Genomic DNA, 23,160 nt, shown 5'->3' with positions numbered 1-23,160 from the left:
AATGAATTCCCGTTTATCATCTGCATTTCTTCTTGGTGTAGGAATTTCAATGGCCAGTAGTGTATGTGGCTAGTTGGCCCTTTTGGAAAGGTAACATGGGGCAGTGTTGCTTAAACTTACCTACAGGGTTGCTTGTTGCGTTGTGATAACTTACTGAATCTGTGGGAGATGACATAATGGTCGTATCTCGTCTCCCGTCCGCTGCTCACTGCTCACTTTCCGCCAATTACTACGAAATGTTGTGACCTCTCTCACACGAGGTCGTCCATGTTTACACTTCAGGCGCGTCTGTCAAAACTTCTGTCCACTCACTTCGCTTCTTTTAAAGCTGAGCCCCTAGTAGATTTTAGGTCCCTGTAAAGAACTATTATTCTCTAAATCTGCTGAATGAAACCATAGTTTTCAAGGACGCAACAATATGTTTAATGCCATGCTGTAATGTGTGCCACTGCGCTTCATCAAAATCACAATGCAATGCTTATACACAATACATTCTGAATAGAAGTGCATTGTATTTGTGTCTGTCTCAGTCCACACTCTTGCTCAGACCCACCTCGTTGTCCGGAGTAACTCCACGTTCCTGGTGTGTGTGTTCTTAACTCTTACCGTTCTGAACTCTTAGCTAATCAGAAGCCAGGAAAGCCTATACTTCTTCATAAGAACGTGCAGTGAGCAGCGGTCGTGCATTATCCTGTTGAAATGTAGGGTTTCGCAGGGATCGAATGAAGGCTAGAGCCACGGGTCGTAACACATCTGAAATGTAACGTCCACTGTTCCAAGTGCCGTCAATGCGAACAAGAGGTGACCGAGACGTGTAACCCCATACCATCACGACGGGTGATACGCCAGTATGGCGATGACGAATACACGCTTCCAATGTGCGTTCGCCGCGGTGTCGATAACACGGATGCGACCATCATGATGCTGTAAACAGAACCTGGATTCATCCGAAAAAATGACTTCTTGCCATTCGTGCACCCAGGTTCGTCGTTGAGTACACCATCGCAGGCGCTCCTGCCTGTGATGCAGCGTCAAGGGTAACCTCAGCCATTGTCTCAGAGCTGATAGTCCACGCTGCTGCAAACGTCGTCAAACTGTTCGTGCAGATGGTTGTTGTCTTGCAAACACTTATTTTTCTGGGCACGTCTTTCACGGTTTACATTGTCGAATGCTTTTTCTAGGTCGACAAAGCATACGAACGGCTTCTGTCCGGTTATCAAAGGCCGTAAGAGCCGCCATGTGGAGAGACGGTCTCGTGGCCCTCCTATGCTTCCCGCTTTGCGGACGCATTGCGGCGGCGTCTTCTGCTGCGGACGGAGCCCGCAGTATCCAGAACGCTGTCAGGCGTCTGCGTGAGTCTCGCGGGGCGCGTTTGGGAGTGGTGGGAGGACGCACTATCGCCGGAACGCATCTTTCCGGTGTTGCGTGTCTGCGCACCAGACTGTGGCACAGCAAACCGGTCCCAGGGACGGATAACGACCCGACGCTCCGAGCAGACGGCTCCGCCGCTTCCGTGAAGCACGTGCGTTCTCAAGACGCACACTGTCCTTTTCAAAATGAGAAGGTTCTTTCTGATGTCATCTCTCAAGACTCTTGTGGGTGTTCCCATTTCAAGCAGGAGTGAATGACCATAACGAAGGATCGAACAGCGTTAAAGGTATTTAAAATGCTTCTTACGAGTATTAAAACATCCGTATTTATATCACTACTTGCATTTCATTTTAATGAAATAAAACTTGTAATTAGTCTGGAATGAAATATATTGGTTTGCTTTCTATACTAAAACAGTTCACTACAAAAGATAGATATTGACACGCAAATGTTACTTACATCATGTGCTGGTTTCCACTGACGACTGTAGCTGTCGTCTGCTCGTACATTTTCCAGATATTCTTCTGGAGCACTCTGATCTTTTGGCTTAATTTGATACTGTGAATCTTCGTATTTTCGCGGTGCAATGACTGCTACATTAAATTCCGGGCTTGCAGCTGCATAAAACCTACTTCGTATTGGTTTGCACCATAACACACATTTTTACGTGAAATTTCTAAGTTGTCGATGTTATTTATAACCCCTCTTGATTTCAAAAAAATGTTCAATCACATGACCGGTTTCGTTTCATCTAGAACCATCTTCAGATCTGTAAACGATAATGATACTAATTTGCTATTTCACATATGCAAACCTTTTTCATCCTATCCAATAAACATCAAATGTACCAGAACGTACCTGCAATTACAGTTACAAGAGTAAGCTGTCCATACTCAGTAACCTTCATTTGTTGCGTCACATAAAACTGGTTGGCAGAATGCACCTCACTTATATTAATTATGAAACTATTACCGATAGGTGGCGTCTGGTACATTTGTTACATTACGTAAGCACATACTGTATTAAGTAGATTTTTGTAATTTACTTTTATCTTTAAAAATACTTAATTAAAATCTGTAGATGTCAAGGTTAAAATCTGTGCTTGTCAACATTAAAATATACAGTAAAATTGTCATTTTTATACGATCTAAAAACAAAGGGCGATTTCTATATCCATGGCGCTGGTATAGACTTGTTTTCCTCCATGGTGTACTTCCGTGGTTCCCGCCATTTCGTTGTTGTGCCGCGATCCGCCCAGTCGTCTGACGTCCATCTCGGTGGGCAAGAGGGCCGCGCAGAAGCGCCCCGTCAACGACGCCAGGCGCTGCACGCATCTTCCATCTTCCCCACTAAGCACCATCTCTCATCCCTCTGTCTGGACCTCCACACGTAACAGTTGTCATTTCAGTAAGTCGTCATAAATACTAAAATAGGCGTTATGATTGAGCTCGGTTTGCTCGTTGAGGAAATTGGCATTGGGGGAAGTAATTGAATTAGTGGAAAAGTTGGAAAATGTCTTGTCGTTCAATTTCTTACTTTCAATGGTAAAATTTATCAACAGAAAGACACGTTGGCAATGGGGAACAGTTTAGCTGGGACGCTGGCTGACATTTTTGTAAATTACTTGGAAAATGAATTCTTTGGTGAAAATCCTGATATCGCTGAGAAAATCGTATATTACAGGAGATATGTTGACGACTTTATTTTATTATACAAAGGAGATAAAAATGTATCGAAAACGTAGCACAAAAAATGAACTCTCAACACCTGAAAATTAGATTCACTATGGATTTTGAGGAAGACAACCGTATGGATTACTTAAATTTAACACTAATAAATAAATATGAAAAGCATGAATTTAGCATATTCAGAAAAGAAACGTGTACAGCTTTAGTTATCAATGAGCGCTCTAGTCACCCACCACGATACAAATGGTCATATTTTAAATGAAATGATAATTAAATAGACACCCTAGCTGCAAGCAGGCGTTGATACACTTCGTTGGGGACATGTTGAAAATGTGTGCCCCGACCGGGACTCGAACCCGGGATCTCCTGCTTACATGGCAGACGCTCTATCCATCTGAGCCACCGCGGGCATAGAGGATAGTGGGTCTGCAGGGACTTATCCCTTGCACGCTCCCCGTGAGATCCACATTCCCAACATGTCCACAACACTACATTCGTAGTGCGCCTAATAGATGTTTGCCCATAAAAATATGGGTTCCCGGCCTTTGACCTTCTTGTGCGAACGCACACGCTATGCCCGAACTCGTACGGGACTTGGTAGATTAATCTGCCACGAGTAATGAGTATGATGGGCAAACATCTATTAGGCGCACTACGAATGTAGTGTTGTGGACATGTTGGGAATGTTGATCTCACGGTGAGCGTGCAAGGGATAAGTCCCTGCAGACGCACTATCCTCTGTGCCCGCGGTGGCTCAGATGGATAGAGCGTCTGCCATGTAAGCAGGAGATCCCGGGTTCGAGTCCCGGACGGGGCACACATTTTCAACATGTCCCCAATGAAGTGTATCAACGCCTGCTTGCAGCTAGGGTGTCTATTTAATTATCATGTCATTTCTAGCAAAGCTGCATGGTCATCCACAGTAACTGTTCTTTCGGGAACAGATACTACCGTCATATATGGTCATATTTTACTTCGATGGTATACAGCTCGAAGGTGAAGCTAACTATTGGGGAAAAGAAAACAGTTTTGATTTTGGTTTCCATTTTGAGACCGATCATTCTTTACTCTCTGAACAGCCCTCGTATACTGTAAGTAACTGAGATGAAGAATGTTGTTGAACCTGACGATCAAAAATCTAAATGCTGAGTAGGTGCAATATTTCATTGTATTTCACGTCAAGAAATATATTCTGTTGCAAAAAAATACAAAAAACAAAAAAGGAAGCAATATCGGGATTAACGTCCCGTTGACATCAAGGTCATTAGAGACGGAGCAATGCCTCGGGTTGTATCAAGAGTGAGGAAGAAAGTCGGCTATGCCCAACCCGGCATTTGCGTGGAGCGATTTAGGGAAATCACGGAAAACCTATATCTAAATGACCGGACGCGGGTTTGAACCGTCGTCCTTCCGAATACAAATCCAGTGCGCTAACCATTGTGCCACCACCCTCGGTAAACCAACACGAAAATAAGCCAACAATACCCATGGAATGTGCAATTAGGTGACGTCTACAAATGTAAGCGTAAATATGGGAAAAAATTTTGTAATTATAAATTACACATTGATGTATTGGTTAACAACTGTTTTAGACCTCGAAAGCAAACCGGAATTGTAAATATGTTCATTCCAGATCAATGATGAGGTTTTACAGGGTGACAGTTAACGAGCTATGTGAAATAAAATCGTCATAACTTCTGAACGGTTTGCGTTAGGACATTCAAACTGCTCAGTTGGCCGCGGGGCATGATGGGAATTAGTATGCGCTATATGGTTTAGTTTAGTGACGAAGCCCACTTTCATTTGGATGGATTCCTCAATAAGCAAAACTGGCGCATTTGGGTGACTGAGAATCCGCATTTCGCGATCGAGAAGTCTCTTCACTCTCGACGGGTGACTCTGTGGTGTGCGATGCCCAGTCACGGGGTAATCGGTGCGATATTGCTTCGCTGGCACGTTGACAACCGAGCGGTATGTGAAGGTTTCAGATGATGATTTCATCCTCGTTATCCAAAGTGACCCTGATTTCGACAAGATGTGTTTCATGCAAAACGGAGCTCGACCCATTGAAGCAGGAGAATGTTTGATGTCTGGAGGAGCACTTTGGGGACCACATTTTAGCTCTGGGGTACCCCAGAGGTCCCTGGCAAGGCCCTCGATTAGCAGCCATATTCTCCGAATCTGAACACATGCGACTCCTTTTTGTGGGGCTATATTAATGACAAGGTCTATAGCAATAACCCCAAAACCACTGCCGAGCTGAAAACAGCCATTCAGGAGGTCATCGACAGCAGCGATGTTCCGATACTTCAGCGCTATTTGTCTGCGCCAAATCATCGAAAATAATGGCAGGCATTTCCAACAAGTCATAACCTAAATCCGTCTATGTGAAGTGACGTAAATATGTGCAATAAAGTGTGTGCACGCCTTGGCTCGTAACTAATTTACGTTTCTCTTTTTTATGTAGTTCAATAACTGTCGCTCTGTATATCAGTACAACATGTAAGGCTGCAAAGGTGAGAGTAAATAACAGTAAATCAACTGCGACTATGACCACCCTAATGAACAATTTAAGTCTACTGAACTAGAATTAAAAAGGAGTTTTAAACCATACAGAGTTTTTGTGTTTTAAGGCTAATCACACACTCCTCTTAGGCGGCCAAGGCGGTCGAGCGGTTCTAGGCGCTACAGTCCGGAACCGCGCGACCGATACGGTCGCAGGTTCGAATCCTGCCTCGGGCATGGATGTGTGTGATGTCCTTAGGTTAGTTAGGTTTAAGTAGTTCTAAGTTCTATGGAACTTATGAGCTCCTAAGTTAAGTCTCATAGTGCTCAGAGCCATATGAACCACACTCCCCTTAAAAGAACCTGTAATACCAGAAGCAATCAACTGCTCCACAGCTTCGTATACGCTATTTGATCAGAAGTATCCGGCCACCACTGCGGAAATGACCACTAGACGTCACGAGGGGAGGCCCACCAGCATCAAGAGAGGCAGAGAGCATCTTTGAAATTGTCACTGTCTTTCGTCGTACTATTCACTTGTAAAAGTTCCACCTACCTCAGTACGGCGTCAGTTCACCATCCCGTTTCTCTGCAAACGTAGGTACTATTAGTACGTCGAAAAAGCAGCGTTGATAAAACGACGCCTATACTTACGTTGCAAAGTCCGTGTAATTTTCGGGCGGAAGGTGGTCACTTCATTCCTTCAGTAAAATGTCAAAACTCTAATAAAAGTCTTTTTACTTCCTTTAGCTCAAATGGAAAAAAAACTCGCCATCAAGCCCGCAAGTACTTAACTAACAAAACTACTGTTCTCAGTTCACAGTGCATGCAATCCAGATCACACGCAAAGCAGCTAGAATTTTACCTAAGTTCGACCCAAATAATTACACTGTCTTACAGTTAAAGTTCCGTTACTTATAGTGAGTTTCACATTCGGTTCCTTTTCAGTGGATTTCTTAAAAAGAAACTGCTCGCCAAATATTCCACATACGAAAACAGAACATGCCACGCCGAATTTACACACAGACCGGAAGTTCACACCTGCTTACCTTTTCAACAAAACAATTCCAAAACTTCCAACTTTCACCAAACTGTCCGTAAATGCAACTGCTTTCAGGGCAACACAATGTGGACGCGAGAAACCAGTTACTTCCTCATTTTGCACATAATGAAGACTGAAACGTTCAACAGGACCTGCACGTCCAATAGCTGACTAGCGACTCTCTTGATGCTGCTTCTTCCACAGCGTATCTATCTTGCAGTGCGCGGGAAACTGCCTAACTCTGATTGGCCGATAATTTTGTCTGGCCAATCAGGAGAATTGTTCGTGATCATTCTCACGCCAAAACCGGCTTGTGCCAATCACTATTCACAGATGCATTTACGTCATTCCAACATGCAAATATTAATATAAGATTTAATAAACCAACGAACAGATAATCTAGAAATAAATTCAGAAGTCGATTTTACTTTATACAGATATTCTGGCTGCCTCCTTACAAAAGCAAGTACACTTAGGCAAAGGTCATCCTCAATGTAAGTACAAACATCTTTCCCACGCTATGATTACGTAATGCATTACATAAAATTTTTATATTACGAAAAATGAAAAGTAGTTAAAGTTTTTATATTAAAATCTCAATTAAATAATTCTGCCCATTGAGAGTTCTGGTTACGTTTTTAAATGACACCAAAAGATAAACTGCTATAGTTACTAACTGAATTTAATTCCCTAAGTGTCGGTTTCTGAGTTACAACGATGAAATTTTTATACAGTCTTTTCCCGAATAACAAAAGCTCGTGTATCGATTCTGAAAATGACTGAATAATATTTAATATAGTTTATTTAGATTCGTAGCGGGTTTAAATATATGGCCGCTACTTACAAGGAGAGGCCACTACGTTTGGAACGCGGATTTACTGCAATCTTCGTACACTCGTAGTACTGCATTGGACAAAAAAATGTGTAAGCAATAGCGCGTACTTCTCAAGCGTTATTGAGAAAATCGCAAGATAATTTCGACCGTCGAATGTCGTCAAATATATACGCCTGTTGGTGGCCATTTTTACCAGGAAGCGCCTGAAGCCGAAAAGTGGTTAGCGTTCAAGTCCTGTAATAGCTGGGTCGCTGGATCGAGTCCCACTAGTCAGTTTTTTTTTAATTTCTAACACAGCCATTTCCTTTACTATTTATATTACAGTTGATGTAATGGGAAAAATACGTGTGATCGGATGAACTTTTATTACATTTACAACGTTCTTTGGCAGTTTACAAATTTTTATTATCACAAATAACGTAATATTCACCGACTAGTAAACGACCAAACGCATAAAGTGATACTGAAAATGTATGCTTGTCGGTGGTTTCAAAATTGTTCGTATTTAATTGAAAGAGAACGAGAAATTTCTTCTCGTGAAGACGCTATTAACATACACCCGATACTGCATGACCAATGATCAGCGCCGATATTTAAGGAAGTGCTGCGTTATGCATGGTTTGCTTCCTAATTATCGGCTGAAAGAGAGGTTTTTGAAAATGTTAACGAGGTTTATTTTTCCACGGAAAACCTCAAAACATCTTGCGTGTGCCGAAACAAAAGCATTTATTCAATGCAGCTGGTGCTGTTTAACTTCGTTTTTCATGTTTTTACGAAAAATAGCATCCCGCAACTTGTAATCGTAATGTCGAAAGCGACGATTAATTGTACATCTTTCGAAAGCCGTCTGTGCCGATCAAAACTTGGAGGTAACAAGTCATTTCGGGCTCCTACCAGGTATAAGGGATTTATCAAATCACGGACAAGCATACATTTTCAGTATCACTTTATGCATTTGGCCATTTATTAGTCGGTAGTTCTGAATATTATATTATTTGTTGTGATAATAAAAATTTGTAGACTGCCGAATAACATCGTAAATTTAATAAAGGCTCATCCGATTACACTTATTTTTCCCATTACAACAACTGTAATATAAATAGCAAAGAAAATGACTGTGTTAGAAATAAAAAAACTGACGAGCGGGACTCGATCCAGCGACCCAGCGATTACGGGGCTTGAACGCCAACCTCTATTTTTTTTTTTTTTTTTAAATCTCATTTTGTTCGCTTAATCTGCTTGGGGCGGACGTCGTAAGACATCCTTTTAAGTTCGTTAGTGCACGATTAACTCAGTTTTTTTATTACAGAGGGCACGTAACCCTCTGACCAAACACGCTGAGCTACCGTGCTGGCTACCACTCGGTTCCCGGCGATTCCTGGTAAAAACGGCCACGCACAGTTTTATACATTTGACGATCGAAATTATCTTGCGATTTTCTCAATAACGCTTGAGAAGTACACGCTACTGCTTACACATTTTGTTGTCTTAATGGAGTACTACGAGCGTACGACGTTTGCAGTAAATCCGCGTTCCAAACGTCGTGGCCTCCCCTTGTTAGTGACACGGATACCGTTTCTCACGGCTAGTAGTAAGCGACAGGTGCGAATGTGTCATCGCTAAGACACAAATCTGCAGCCTCCGAAGCTCAAATACAGCGGGCTATACTGCAAGGTGGTGGTGGTTGTTAGTGTTTAACGTCCCGTCGACAACGGGGTCATTAGAGACGGAGCGCAAGCTCGGGTTAGGGAAGGATTGGGAAGGAAATCGGCCGTGCCCTTTCAAAGGAACCATCCCGGCATTTGCCTGAAACGATTTAGGGAAATCACGGAAAACCTAAATCAGGATGGCCGGAGACGGGATTGAACCGTCGTCCCCCCGAATGCGAGTCCAGTGTGCTAACCACTGCGCCACCTCGCTCGGTGTACTGCAAGGAATGTTGTCTCGTGATAACTTGCGACGTCACACATTATGTTGACGGTGAGACGGAGCAACAGCAGAATTGTTCGGCCAGCAGAGTTCAGTGACTTGTAGACATTTCAACATTTCTAAAGCTGCCCAAGTAGACTGTTGATCACGTGACTGTGAAGCTAAACCAAAACGAGGCAAGCCTCACGTGCTGATCAGCAGGGATCGTCAACCATTGTGAAGTTTGGTCACAGAGAATCGCATGATATCAGCGAAAGGAATCACTCGTGAGTTCCAAAATGCTACGAGTAGTCCAGCTAACACAGTGACTGTGTTTATGCAGTTAATATCACAGTACAATGGTCGGGCAGCTCTGCAGAAGCCATACATTTCTGTAGTCTATACTAAGCTTGTGGTGGTGTAAAGGGCGACGCTACGTGACAGTGGGTTATTGTAAACGAGTAATTTGGAGTGATGAATCACGCTGTACTTGTGCAATACTATGGAACGATTTGGGTTTGGCGAATGCCTGGAAAACATTACCAACAGCGATGGAATTGGTGTTAACGTTTTGGGGTGACGTTACTTATTGTGCTTAAAAAAAGCTAAATGCGGAAGGATGTGAACACGTTTTACAGCATTGTGTAATATAGTACAGGAACAGTTCGGCGACGATGATTGCTCCAATGCACTTTGTCTGCAACGCAAGGGAATACTTTACGGACAATAACATTTCCTGAAATAGAGCTCCGACCTGAACCCAATGGGACACCTTTGCTATGTTAGATCGCACATTTCGCTCCAGACCCCAGCGTCCAGCTACCTCTTTGGTTTCGGTACTCGAGGAAGAATGGGCTGTCGTTGCTCCACAGACCTCATTCCAAGTGTCGCCAGTAGAGTTGAAGTCGTCATAAAGGCGAATGGCAGACATACGCTGTTTTAATGTCCACTAATAGGTGCCCAGATACTTCTGATTCGACAAAATACTGGGTGATCAAAAAGTCAGTATAAATTTGAAAACTGAATAAATCACAGAATAGATAGAGAGCTACAAATTGACACACATGCCTGGAATGACATGGGTTTTATCAGAACCAAAATATACAGAAGCTCAAAAAATATCCGACATATGGCGCTTCATCTGATCAGAATAGCAATAATTAGCATAACAAAGTAAGACAAAGCAAAAATAATGTTCTTTACAGGAAATGCTCAATATGTCCACCATCTTTCCCCAACAATAGCTGTAGTCGAGGAATAATGTTGTGAACAGCACTGTAAAGCATGTCCGGAGTTATGGTGAGGCATTGGCGTCGGATGTTGTCTTTCAGCATACCTAGAGACGTCGGTCGGTCACGATACACTTGCGACTTCAGGTAACCCCAAAGCCAATAATCGCACGGACTGAGGTCTGGGGACCTGGGAGGCCAAGCATGACGAAAGTGGCGGCTGAGCACACAATCATCACCAAACGACGCGCTTAAGAGATCTTTCATGCGTCTAGCAATATGGGGTGGAGCGCCATCCTGCATTTTGGTTGTAATAAAACCTCATGTCATTCCAAGCATGTGTATCAATTTCTACCTCTCTGTCTACATTATTCTGTGGTTTATTAAGTTTTTAAATTTATACTGACTTTTTGATCACCCGGTATATATTCCCCACAGTTTTGAATGGGAACTGTAACGGGCGACAGCAGTAAGTTTCTGCTTTTCACATAGCTGCTGCCATTGACGAGCTACGTTGCTTTGTCGTTCCATCATCTGGAAGATACGGACTGTACTCAAACTTCTAAATTTAGCGGCGGACCGTAGCGCAGCTGAATGACAAGTACTTGTCATTTGTCAAGCTGTTCGATTAAGTTAAACAAGAACGCGACTTTAATTCTTTTCTCAAAGGACTTAAAAACTTTTAAATGAAAATGCACTTTCCAATAATTGCTTACGCAATCCAAGAGCTTTACATCCCCTCAAAGGGTTTTAATTGAATTTATCTGCTTTTAAATAAAGAGAAGATTACCAGTAATTGCTTACGTAGTACGGGGAATTTTCCAATCAGATTCCGGGCTGCTCTCCCTCTAGGTTTTGTCGCCCGTCCCAGTTGTTCCTCGCTGCGAGGTTACACCACGCTGTTGCCCTTTTACTTCTCCTGTACAACAGTGAATAGTTGCTCGGATTGCTAAAGTAATCGACGACATTTTGTGCATTCCCGCTTTATATTCCTCTTCTGCGCACATTTTAAGAAACTGCCTAATGTTTCTCGTTTCTTTTCACCATACTCTTTATAACTCGTTAATTCTATCCTCCATCTCTAACCTAGAACAGGTCTTTCATTTGTTTATTTGCTGTCGACAGTTTCGATACTCTTTCGTCATATATGTTTTGATCATCTTCTGTTGATGCAGATTCCACCTATTCTTCTAAGCACTTCATTTCGTACTGCCAACGCCCTGTTAATTCTACGATTGCATATACATTCCACCACAATTATAAAGAGCGTGGCACAACGTAGTACGTACCAATGTTAACGAATTTGTATTCTGCTGCCTTTTCGTATCGAACAAGACGAAAATCACTGTACCCCTTATGCATGTACGCCACTGTACGTGCCTGCTCTAATCTCATGAACCCTGGGAGATATACGATGGCGGCAGCAGAATTGTCGCACGCTTCTCTAAATTTACCCTTCAGGGTTTCGCGTTAACAACAAAACCTTTCTTCAAAGGGTTCCCATTTATGCTGGCCTAGAATCTGTGTTATACTTTGATAGGGACTATAACGGTCTGTTAAGATCCTAGCAATAAGTCTCTAAATTCGTTCGATGTCTGTCCCCACGTCTCATTGATAGTGGGACAATACAGCTGGCCGGCCGCTGTCGCCGAGTGATTCTGGGCGCTTCAGTCCGGAACCGCGCACCTGCTACGGACGCAGGTTCGAATCCTACCTCGGTCAGGTTAGTTTCTAAGTCTATGGGTCTGATGACCTCAGATGTTAAGTCCCATAGTGCTTAGAGCCATTTTTGATACAGTTGGTTGCACTAGGGTTTCTATGCGTTTTTCTTTACATATGGACGGAACTTGCCCACAACGCTTTGCCTTCCATACTGCCCATATTACGTGATCGTCCAATTTCACTTCGCTTCTTATAAGAGAACTGTCAAAAACTGAGCGCAAATCAACCACGAAAACAGGAAGAAGATGTACTAAACCGTGCAAAAAGAAGCAAAATAGAAACAATGAATATCGGTCGAATTTGGACATGCCTGGCTTCGTGGTTGTGTGGTCACGGTGTTGGACTACAAAGGAGGATATCCCTGTTCAAATATCCCTCATGCCCCGCTTTCCTCTTTTTCCCACAAAATTATGAACTGTCCGTCACTGACGTGGCTGTTCGCTTGTTCATATTTTTGTCACTGCCGTTGTGTAACGTCCGTTTCCAACAGCGAGTTGTGAAGGAGGCACCTCCAGACGTACGTGCCTCCTATTTGTTCCACAAAACTACCACATGTTATGACACTTGCGTTCCGGTACGGAAGTTTTGATTTTTCAAAAAATGTTCAAATGTGTGTGAATTTTTAAGGGACCAAACTGTTGAGGTCATCGGTCCCTAGACTTACACACTACTTAAACCAACTTACGCTAAGAAGAACACACACACCCCAATGTCCGAGGGAGGGCTCGAACCTCCGGCGGGAGGAGCCGCACAATCCGTGACATGACGCCTCTAACCGCGCGGCCACTCCGCGCGGCTTTTGATTTTTGAATTCTGTTCTAGTAACGTATTTCACACCCGTTTATTTGTTGTTTTCACTTCTGTGTGAGGTCTATGCGGCATCTCTCTTGCTCTCACTATTCATCACATTTACTTGCGACAGTAATATGTTCTTACCACATGATTCACATTCTGTAACCAATATATAATATGACAATCGCCAAGACTGCAGAAGAACAGACACGTCAATGACTCTTCAAAAGTTTGTGAAAAAAATGAGGCACGAGGAAGTTTTGAACACGGATCTCCCGTTTTTCAGTCCAACATCCTGTCCAGGCAGCCACGACATCGTAGATCTTGCAATAAAACGGCTGTCAAATACGACCTCTGCTCGGCAATACACAATACTGCCTGGAGCATACTAAGTGCCAACTCTGAGAGAGGGTAAAGCAACAACCACCCGCAATGGCCACAGATTTCCAATGTAACACTGTCAGTGAAACAACTGAAACCTGAGTGCGGATAAAATGATCTACAATTCAGCACCTCTCTGGACTTAACGGGTAATAACATGTCAGTGAAACAACTCAAACCCTGGTGCAGATAACTTGAATTGCTATTCAGCACCACTGTGAACTTAACAGGTCTTAACACCGACCTGCACAATAAAACATGAATACGAATTCAGAGTTCAGGAACTGCACTTAAAACAACTCGAGAGTAAACACACCTGCAGGTATAGAGGCCATGTTCAAATCAAACTGTGTCAGAACAGGAAAATCACCTTCAAACATTTCCAAAGAGTCTACGTCTCACAGCGTGATTCTCCAATAGGTAGGTAAGTGAACCAGGTCCACATAGCAACAGCCGTCAACGGCCCCAAGGGCCTAGGTTCCCCCTCTAGCCCACAACATATCCCAAGAACAGACGACGCCGGTTAAATCCACGACCACTTCGAGAGACACTTGCTGGGCTTCCACTGCCCTCATCTCTCTTCAGCAACCCCGCCACAGCGCGCCACCTCGCTCTCCACCTCGCTCTCGTGTCGCAACCGACGACCAAATACCAAAACAGAGGGCAAGGTTCGATAGCCAGAGCGCCGCCAAGGCTAACACATAAGGCTCGGATACAGACGTGCATTCTCAGAAATTTTTCCCTCTAATTAATGGCAATACTAGCAGACTTGTTCTGTCCCTGAATACCCTCTCCCCTTGCACTAGAGTGCTTCTCACTTCCCCGTTGCTGCATCTGTCCTTTGCTATAAAGGTAGCCGGTTTCCTTATTTCGTCTACAACATGGGTTCCACAGTCTATGCTCATTAGACCAGTTCATCTAAAAAGTCCTGTAATTCTTCATTCGGTGACAATGGCGAATTTTGTAACCAGTGTTCATTCATCCTGCATTTGGATCTCACTTCTGAAACTTTCTTTTATTTCATTCATTGTTTCTTCGATGTACTAGCTGAACAATAGGGGAAAATACTGCAACATGCCTTAAGCCGTTTCCAATTCGAGCACTTCTGTCTTGGTTCAAAAATGGCTCTGAGCACTATGGGACTTAACATCTGAGGTCATCAGTCCCCTAGAACTTAGAACTACTTAAACTAACCTAAGGACATCACACGCATCCATGCCCGAGCCAGGATTCGAACCTGCGACCGTAGCGGTCGTGCGGTTCCAGACTGAAGCGCCTAGAACCGTCTGTCTTGGTCTTCCATTGCTACCTTTCAGTTTATAAGCTTTTTATAGGTGTGCAAATCTTATGAAAGTATTTGACTTGAAATTTTCTGGTCTATTAAGATTGTGTGCCGAACCAGGGTTCGAAAATCTCCTGGAAAAACTCCAGGTACATGTCTCGGTCCGTAGTTTTAGTCTGTCTGGAAGTTGCAGATCTGCGCTAACTCTGCTGCCAATAATGGTTCAAATGGCTCTGAGCACTATGGGACTTAACTGCTGAGGTCATCAGTCACCTAGAACTACTTAAACCTAACTAACCTAAGGTCATCACACACATCCATGGCCGAGGCAGGATTCGAACCTGCGACCGTGGCGGTCGCGCGGTTCCAGACTATAGCGCCTAGAACTACTCGGTCACTCCGGCCGGTAACTCTGCTATCGGGTGAAAATTTATTGAGGAAACGATTCCCTAGACTGTAGCTATGCCATTTTCCCGCAATATCCTTTCTTCCAGGTGTGCTATATGAGGTGAGGAGCATGCAGAAGAAGCTGTGTGATGTTTTGGAAAGTAGGAGAAGAGGTACTGGCGGAAGTAAGGCTGTGACGACCGCTAGCATAGGATTTTCATGGTCTAAGTTTCTCCTTGAAATTTCTTGAAATTTTGATACTGTTTGGAAAGGTGTCCTTCAAAATGTTCGTAGCCTTCTTCTTATTCCTCGGTTTATCCTGTGTCGTCAGGGGATCGGCATGTTAGTCATTGGATCTCCCCTCCTGGAAAGAGAGAGGGGAACAGTGCGTTTGCAGCATATTGATGCAGGTTCCGCAACTGTAGTGTATTTTGAATAAGTTTCCAGCACCAGTGGTTCTCTTCTTTTTGTGTTAAAAACCACGACCGGTTTCGCGGCGCCCGACGCCATTATCCTGTGATATACGTTAGACGACCTGAGAAAATATAGAACGACTGCTTAAATGTTCCAAATGTTTGCGAATTGTGGAACTGCAGCCGTACATACGTACCAGCCCGGCATTCACCTATTAGAATGTGAAACACCGCCTAAAATCCACATCCAGGCTGGCCGCCGTACGGATTCTGTGCGGGAACAGCGCACCTCTTGGAACTCCAGAAGTATCCAACTAAGGCGGCGGCTATCCGGGAGGGTCACGATGTTCACAGTGCAAAATCAGTTGAGGTACTGAAAACAATAATGGTGCAAAGCACAGACACAAAACTGTGGGAAAAACAAATGTTTGTGAAAATCAAGTTTATATGCAATTGCCAGTCTCATGGGTTTGACTAGTTTTTTAATCAAGCCTCGACATCCCATATTTCCTAAAAAAAATTTTATACCCATTTTGTATTATTTTATTTAACTCTAATTAATATTTAGGATTATTATTATTAATGTTAATGTACAAAATTTTCATATATAGGCTAGTGGTAATAGCATTTTTTGACTGTTTTGTAGTTTCTAATTCATGTTAAAATAGAACATAACATAAAGAACAGTTACTAAATGTACCACGCGCACAATTATGACCTGTTACAACACTTCATGATCCTTGTTATAATCATTTTCATTAACCTCATTCTCTGCCTTGAAGTTCAGATGAAACTGTGCACTTCAGGCATGAAATATAGTATTTACGTGTTTCGAGGTTGGTCTAGTAGCTTTGTTAAGTCTTTGTTTCAGCGTTTATATTTCCCTTTCAACTACGTATTTGGTCACTAGTTTTTGCAAATCACTGACAAACTGTGTGAAAATAACAAACTGTGATCTCCCTCGATGTGACTTGAAAAAATGGTGGCCACCCACGACTCCAGTAAAGAATATGCTACTTTAAACGACAGTTCATAGCAATCTACTGAAAACGTCATAAGTTTACAATTCATGAAATGTACGATGTTAAAACGAGCTTCAACTTTTTGTTTAGTAGTCAGGTTGGTAACATACTTAAACGTTCTGAAATCATGAGCGCCCTTTACGTAGGCTAAAATACTGAAACTATGGAGCGTTAGGTTGCGGTGGATCATTCCGTCAGCAGCATGCAACTCTTATGAAGAAATAAGAGTCAGTGTAGCCAGTGAGCGTTCCTATAGCAGCGAAAATTTGTGCTTTGGGCCCATATCGAAGTGAATGTCAGAGAAATAGGTCAGACAACTTTTCGCAAATATTCGTACAGACAGCGTAGGGGGTACAGCACTGATAAAACTGGTTGACCCCCAAGCTCAACAGATGTCAGGAGCATGCACACATCCCGCCGCAATCCATCTTTTTGATGTTTAAATGAAGACTATTACTCTAAACATTATGACCTGTAGCATGCGCCTGCTGCTTATTGATTAAGGCAAGAAAAAAAGCTCAATCGTTACGGTAGAGCATTTCGCAGCAAAAGTCAAAGTTCTGGGTTAGAGTCCCGGTACAGCGCGTAGTTTTAATTCTTTAGTTTGTCAGTTATATGGTATAAACCGTCAAACGGAGTTATTTGGGTTATCGTCCAAAACTGCGTTGGTCATTTTAATAGTGAATGACCAACGTAATTTTTGACTGTATCCCCAATATTATAAAAACGTATCACCAACGTAATTTTTCAATGTAACCTCAGTATTTTGACAATGTACGACCAACGTTATATTTTACTGTAACCCGAATATGTACGTTTAACGGATTACGCAGAAGACTTGCAAACTTTCAGGAGGCAGTGCCCCAGAGCTCTTACATACTTAAAAAATGTCACATTACCGCCTTCAGCTGCTGGTAAAATACTTTATTTTTACAACCATTTTCAGTCGTCTGACTATCTTCGAGTTTTTACATAAAAGTATTCACAGCATCATGTCAGGCGAAATATAAAATGCGGTATGAATCTGTTCACAAAATTAACGGCGATTACAGTTTTAACATGAATGAGCACACTCCCTAGCACAGGTTTGGTAGACTGACGACGTAATTTGTATTACGGCATGCAAACGATTCATGGTTTTATCGCCGGCCTCGGTGGCCGAGCGGTTCTAGGCGCTTCAGTCAGTAACCGCGCGACTGATACGGTCTTAGGTTCGAATCCTGCCTCGGGCATGGATGGGTGTGATGTCCTTAGGTTAGTTAGGTTTAAGTAGTTCTAAGAACTAGGGGACTGATGACCTCAGATCTTAAGTCCCATAGTGCTCAGAGCCATTTGAACCATGGTTTTATCACCTGACTGTAATGAGTTTATATTTCGCCTAACATGACGCTGTGAATACTTTTATGTGAGAATCTAATGATGGTCAGACGACTGAAACTGGATGTATAAATAAAGTATTTTAGCAGCAGCTCAAGGTGGTAATACAACATTTTTCACATATGAAAATGGTTACGCCGCCATAGCTGTGTAGATGGGAAGAAACACGAAATAAAAGGATTTTCTAATCCAAATTACAACAGCCAATGCGAAAGATTATTATCATTCTTAAAGGGGATTCCTTCCCCGTGCTTGTCTAATCCCAATTCGTGTTCCGTTTCTAACGACCTCGTGGCGGAGAAATTCCTCGTCGGTGGGTATGCACGGTAATATCCCTGGCACGTTCCCACGAAACCGTGATAGGCCGTTGCTCAGTGCACACGCTCATTTATGCCTGCCCAAACCAGTACCGATCACTCTTCGCCCAACGCAGTGGGTGTGTAATTCAAGAGCAGCGCCCCACGCGTTGTTTACTTAAGAGTGCGAGTTCTTGGCCGGGGTCCGGCAGGCGCACCACAGGAACACAGAACGCTGGCTGCGACTCGTCAGCGGCCGGTGCGGTGTCGCTGCCCTGCCAGGGGAAAGAGACAGACAGACAGACAGCAACCCGCAGTAATTTTAGCCTCTGCCCCGAGTACTGCCTACAGCGGATCGTGTTCCTTCTAGTCTGTACTACTGAGGAGCGAAAGTTCTACACAGAAACTATTTACTAGAAACGCTACATAATCATCTTCTTACTTTCGGTGCTACCTAAGTAAAATTGGAGAAAAAATATCTGGATGGCCATAAAATAACGGGACTGATGCTGTTACACAGTAAGCACGGATGCACCAAAGATGAACGACCAATAGGTGTGAAGCGTGGAGCCTTCTCAGTCGAAGGTAGTGGCATGTCTGGTGTTTGTGGACAAATCAGTGAGCTGTTGCTTTGCCAGAAACATGATAATTAGTGTAATAATAGAACTACGTCTTTTTGTGAAGTTTCACACGAAACTTGGAAAAAATGCTATTACAGTCTACTGAAAGAATTGTACGGCAAAAAATCATGTTTGCCAGTTTTTAAGTGGCTGAGAAGACGTCCAAGATGAATCACGCCCGGGAATCCCTTCAAAACCAAGAACGGATCAAAATATGAAAAAAGTAGGTATTCTGAGTCTATCTGACCGTCGGCTGAATATTCGATTGATTGCTGAAAATGTACGAATTTACAAAGAATGAGCAAGGCAAATTTTACGTAACCAATTTAACATGGGAAAGGCGTTTTCGAAACTGATGTCAAAATCCCCTCACTACTGAACGAAAGCAAGCTCATCAAAATATTTGTACTGTCACACTGACACCAATGAAAATTATCATAATTTCTTGGAAAAAGTGATAACAGGTGACGAATTTTGTTTTTTCACTCATGATCCAGAAATTAAACGCTAGTCCATGCACTAGAAAGGCCCAACATCATTGAGAGCGAGAAAAGCTCGAAGAACAAGATTCCAAGCCATAATGATAGTTTTTTGCGGTATCCATGGAATTGTACGCTGACGAGCCAAGGCATGAGTATTTAAATACAGAGATACACTATGAGATCAAAAGTGTCCGGACACCCCCAAAAACATACGTTTTTTCATATTAGGTGCATTGTGCTGACATCTACTGCCAGGTACTCCATATCAGCGACCTCAATAGTCATTAGACATCGTGAGAGACCACAATGGGGTGCTCTTAGTAAAGTGGAAACGTGAAGGGACACGTACAGCACGAAAGCGTACAGCCGACCTCGTCTGTTGACTGACAGAGACCGCCGACAGTTGAAGATGGTCGTAATGAATATTAGGTCCAGATCATCACATAGGAATTCGAAACTGCATTAAGATCCACTGCAAGTACTATGACAGGTGGGAGGCGAGAAAACTTGGATTTTGTGTTAAAGCAGCTGCTCATAAGCCACACATCAGGCCGGTAAATGTCAAACGACGCCTTGCTTGGTGTAAGGAGCGTAAATATTGGACTATTGAGCAGTGAAAAAACGTTGTGTGGAGTGACGAATCACGGTACACAATGTGGTGATCCGATGGCAGGGTGTGGGTATGTCGAATGTCCGGTGAACGTCATCCGCCACCTTGTGTAGCGCCAACAGCAAAATTCGAAGGCGGTGGTGTTATAGTGAGGTCGTGTTTTTCGTGGAGGGGGCTTGCACCCCTTGTTGTTTTGCGTGGCACTATCACAGCACAGGCCTGCATTGATGTTTTAAGCACCTTCTTGCGTCCCACTGTTGAAGAACAATTCGGGAATGGCTATTGCATCTGTTCTTAATGCACGGCCTGTAGCGGAGTGGTTACACGAAAATAACATCCCTGTAATGGACTGGCCTGCACAGAGTCCTGGCCAGACTCTATAGAAAACCTTTGGAATGTTTTGGAACGCTGACTTCGTGCCAGACCTCACCGACCGACATCGATACCTCTCCTCAGTGCAGCACTCCGCGAAGGATGGGCTGCCATTACCCCAGAAGCCTTCCAGCACCTGATTGAACGTATGCCTGCGCGAATCGAAGCTATCATGAAGCCTAAGGGTGGGCCAACACGATATTGAATTCCAGCATTAGATGGAGAGCGTGACGTAAGTCATTTTCAGCCAGGTGTCTCGATACTTTTGATCACATAGTGTACGTAAACAGGCAGAATACGGCGCTTCGGTCGGCAACGCCTATATAAGACAACAAGTGTCTGGCGCTATTGTTAGATCGGTTACGGCTGCTACAATGGCAGGTTACCAAGTTTTAATTGATTTTGAACGTGATGGTATAGTTGGAGCACGAGCGATGGAACACAGCATCTCCGAGGTAGCGATGAAGTGAGGAATTTCCCGTACGACCATTTCACGAGTGTACCGTGAATATCAAGAATCCGGCAAAACATCAGATCCCCGACATCGCTGCGGCTGGAAAAAGATCCTGCAAGAACGGAACCAACGACGATTGAAGAGAGTAGCTCAACGCGACAGAAGTGGATCCCTTCTGCAAACTGTTGCAGATTTCAATGCTAGGTCATCAACAAGAGTTAGCGTGCGAACCATTCAACGAAACTTCATCGTTATGGGCTTTTGGAGCCAAAGGACCACTCGTGTAGCCTTGATGACTGCTCGACACAAAGCTTTACGCGTCGCCTGGGCCCGTGAACACCAATATTGGGACTGTTGATGACTCAAAACATGTTGCCTGGTCGGAAAGTTCTCGTTTCAAATTGTATAGAGGGGATAGGCGTGTAAGGGTATGGAGACAACCTCATGCATCAGTGGATCATACATGTCAGCAGGGGGACTGTCCAAGCTGGTGGACGCTCTGTAATGGTGTGAAGCGTGTACAGTTGGAGTGATATGGAACCTCTGATACGTCTAGTTACGATTCTGACAGGTGACACGTACGTAAGCATCCTGTCTGATTATCTGCATCCATTCATTTGCATTCAGCATACCAACGGACTTGGCCAGTTCAGATCTTCACGCTCTCCTACTCTTACGGATTTATGGACAGCTCTGCAGGCTTAATGGTGTCAGTTCCCTCCAGCACTACTTCAGACATTAGTCGAATCCTTGCCACGTCGTGTTGTGGCACTTCTGCGTGCTACCGGGGGCCGTACACGATGTTAGGCAGGAGTACCAGTTTCTTTGTCTCTTCTGTGTATATGGCTGTAATAACTCTAGATGGTCAAATATCAGTAAAATCAGTAAACACAAGTTTTCTGCTTACGTGTTTCATAGCTATATGACTCTTACAGAAGAACACAATAGATATTGGAGGGAAAGATCTTGCTTAGACAGTGTTTTCCACTCCTCAGAATTATTGAAAAACACACAGAATGCAAAACCCTCATTCATAACCCTTATCTACAATGAGAAAGCCGTTGATGAAGTTAACATAGATGAATTATGGGGAATTTTTTAAATAATAGAAAGTGTTATTCAAAGAATGTACATACACGACAGAATCAGAGTACAAGAAGCACGTCTGTGAGAATCATCTCGCAACGAGTGATTCTCCCAGTATGTTTGCTCAAGTTGTACGTAACTTAATGCTCGTACCAAACCCAGATACGCTTTATCCCGCGACGCAGGGTCTTTCTCGAACTTTAGCGCTCACTGTGTCTGTCCGCGTAAGGAAAACGCTACTAAGAGGTTAATTAGAATTTGATCTGCAATTAATAGTGGCTGTAACGCTAAGTTGTGGCTGCAGGATCATGCTGAAGTCAGTAACTGTAATAACTCAGCTGAGTATTAAATGAGATATGTGATACAGTGAGTAGCATTTTACTGATTAAGAAGGAATCACAAAATTAGGGTGACTAACACGCTTGAAAAAGATTCGCACCATCTTTAGTGCAAAGCAAAATAATAGTACATGAATATAACATCAAATATGAGGAAAAACTTCAAGATATCTGATTTAAAATGAAGGGGCAAGGCTATGGTAAAATTCAAAGAAAGGGAACAAATGCCGTAACTTATCTCATCATCTGATAACGAAAATTCATTCTAACTGAGCAATGAATAACTGTTTGACTCGAAAAATTTAAGAAAAGTCAAGAGTAGGTGATGTTTACAGCTACAAGCTCGATTTTTCTTTTCCACTGCTGACAAATTACTAATTTCTGGACTCCGCGTTAACTATTCTGAGATTCGAGTCCATGCTCCATTGTACTCTCCTGTTTTCGAAATGTAGGCACGTAAGTGAGGCGATCAGATACGGCCAGCTGTGGCATCATATCCGATGGCGAAAACGGCCCGTAGCACACTTTTCGGCGATGCTGTCTGCCTGTGTCCTTGACTTTCCTTTCCGATCTACTCACCCATGAGGAGCTAGCAACAGTCTTTATTTACTCCAGCACAAGAGAAAAACAGAACTTCTGCCCAGAGTAACAGTTTCCAGAAACTCATACATCACAGTAAATTCCAACCGTTAAAGGAAATAATAATTAAAAATCAACTCAATATTCCACTACTTGAATCTCTTAATCACTCATTACAGGAAAAGCGAAGAATTTGAAGTTAAAATTAGCACAAAAAACGCGTAATTAGAACTTAGTACATCTGACACTTGATATAAAAATTGGACACAAAGGTCTCCTATATCACCCGCATTGCTCGCATTGTTTAATACGTACATAGCCGACGTTCTACAGAGATGACAGAATAATGTAGTGCACCGTTATAGTCAG

General features: G+C 43.2%; 1 protein-coding gene and 2 non-coding genes across 3 annotated transcripts in view; 2 read left to right on the top strand and 1 right to left on the bottom strand.

Annotated features, from left to right (window-relative positions):
- The first annotated feature begins 1,557 nt into the window (after positions 1 to 1,557).
- LOC124711872 (cardioacceleratory peptide receptor-like) overlaps positions 1,558 to 23,160 on the top strand; it is a 432,968-nt gene continuing 411,365 nt past the window's right edge. Inside the window, exon 1 of the mRNA XM_047242110.1 lies at positions 1,558 to 1,657. Coding sequence (XP_047098066.1) covers positions 1,625 to 1,657 — 33 coding nt within the window. The 5' untranslated portion in view covers positions 1,558 to 1,624. The remainder of the gene's footprint in view (positions 1,658 to 23,160) is intronic.
- On the bottom strand, positions 3,395 to 3,469 carry Trnat-ugu. The gene has a single exon. It is a non-coding gene; the product is annotated as a tRNA-Thr (tRNA).
- Trnat-ugu lies at positions 3,802 to 3,876 on the top strand. Its single transcript has one exon. It is a non-coding gene; the product is annotated as a tRNA-Thr (tRNA).

Source organism: Schistocerca piceifrons, chromosome 8 (assembly GCF_021461385.2).
Source record: "Schistocerca piceifrons isolate TAMUIC-IGC-003096 chromosome 8, iqSchPice1.1, whole genome shotgun sequence".
Taxonomy (NCBI): domain Eukaryota; kingdom Metazoa; phylum Arthropoda; class Insecta; order Orthoptera; family Acrididae; genus Schistocerca; species Schistocerca piceifrons.
Note: the sequence above shows the minus strand (reverse complement) of the source record. Positions and strands in the feature narration are given on the sequence as shown.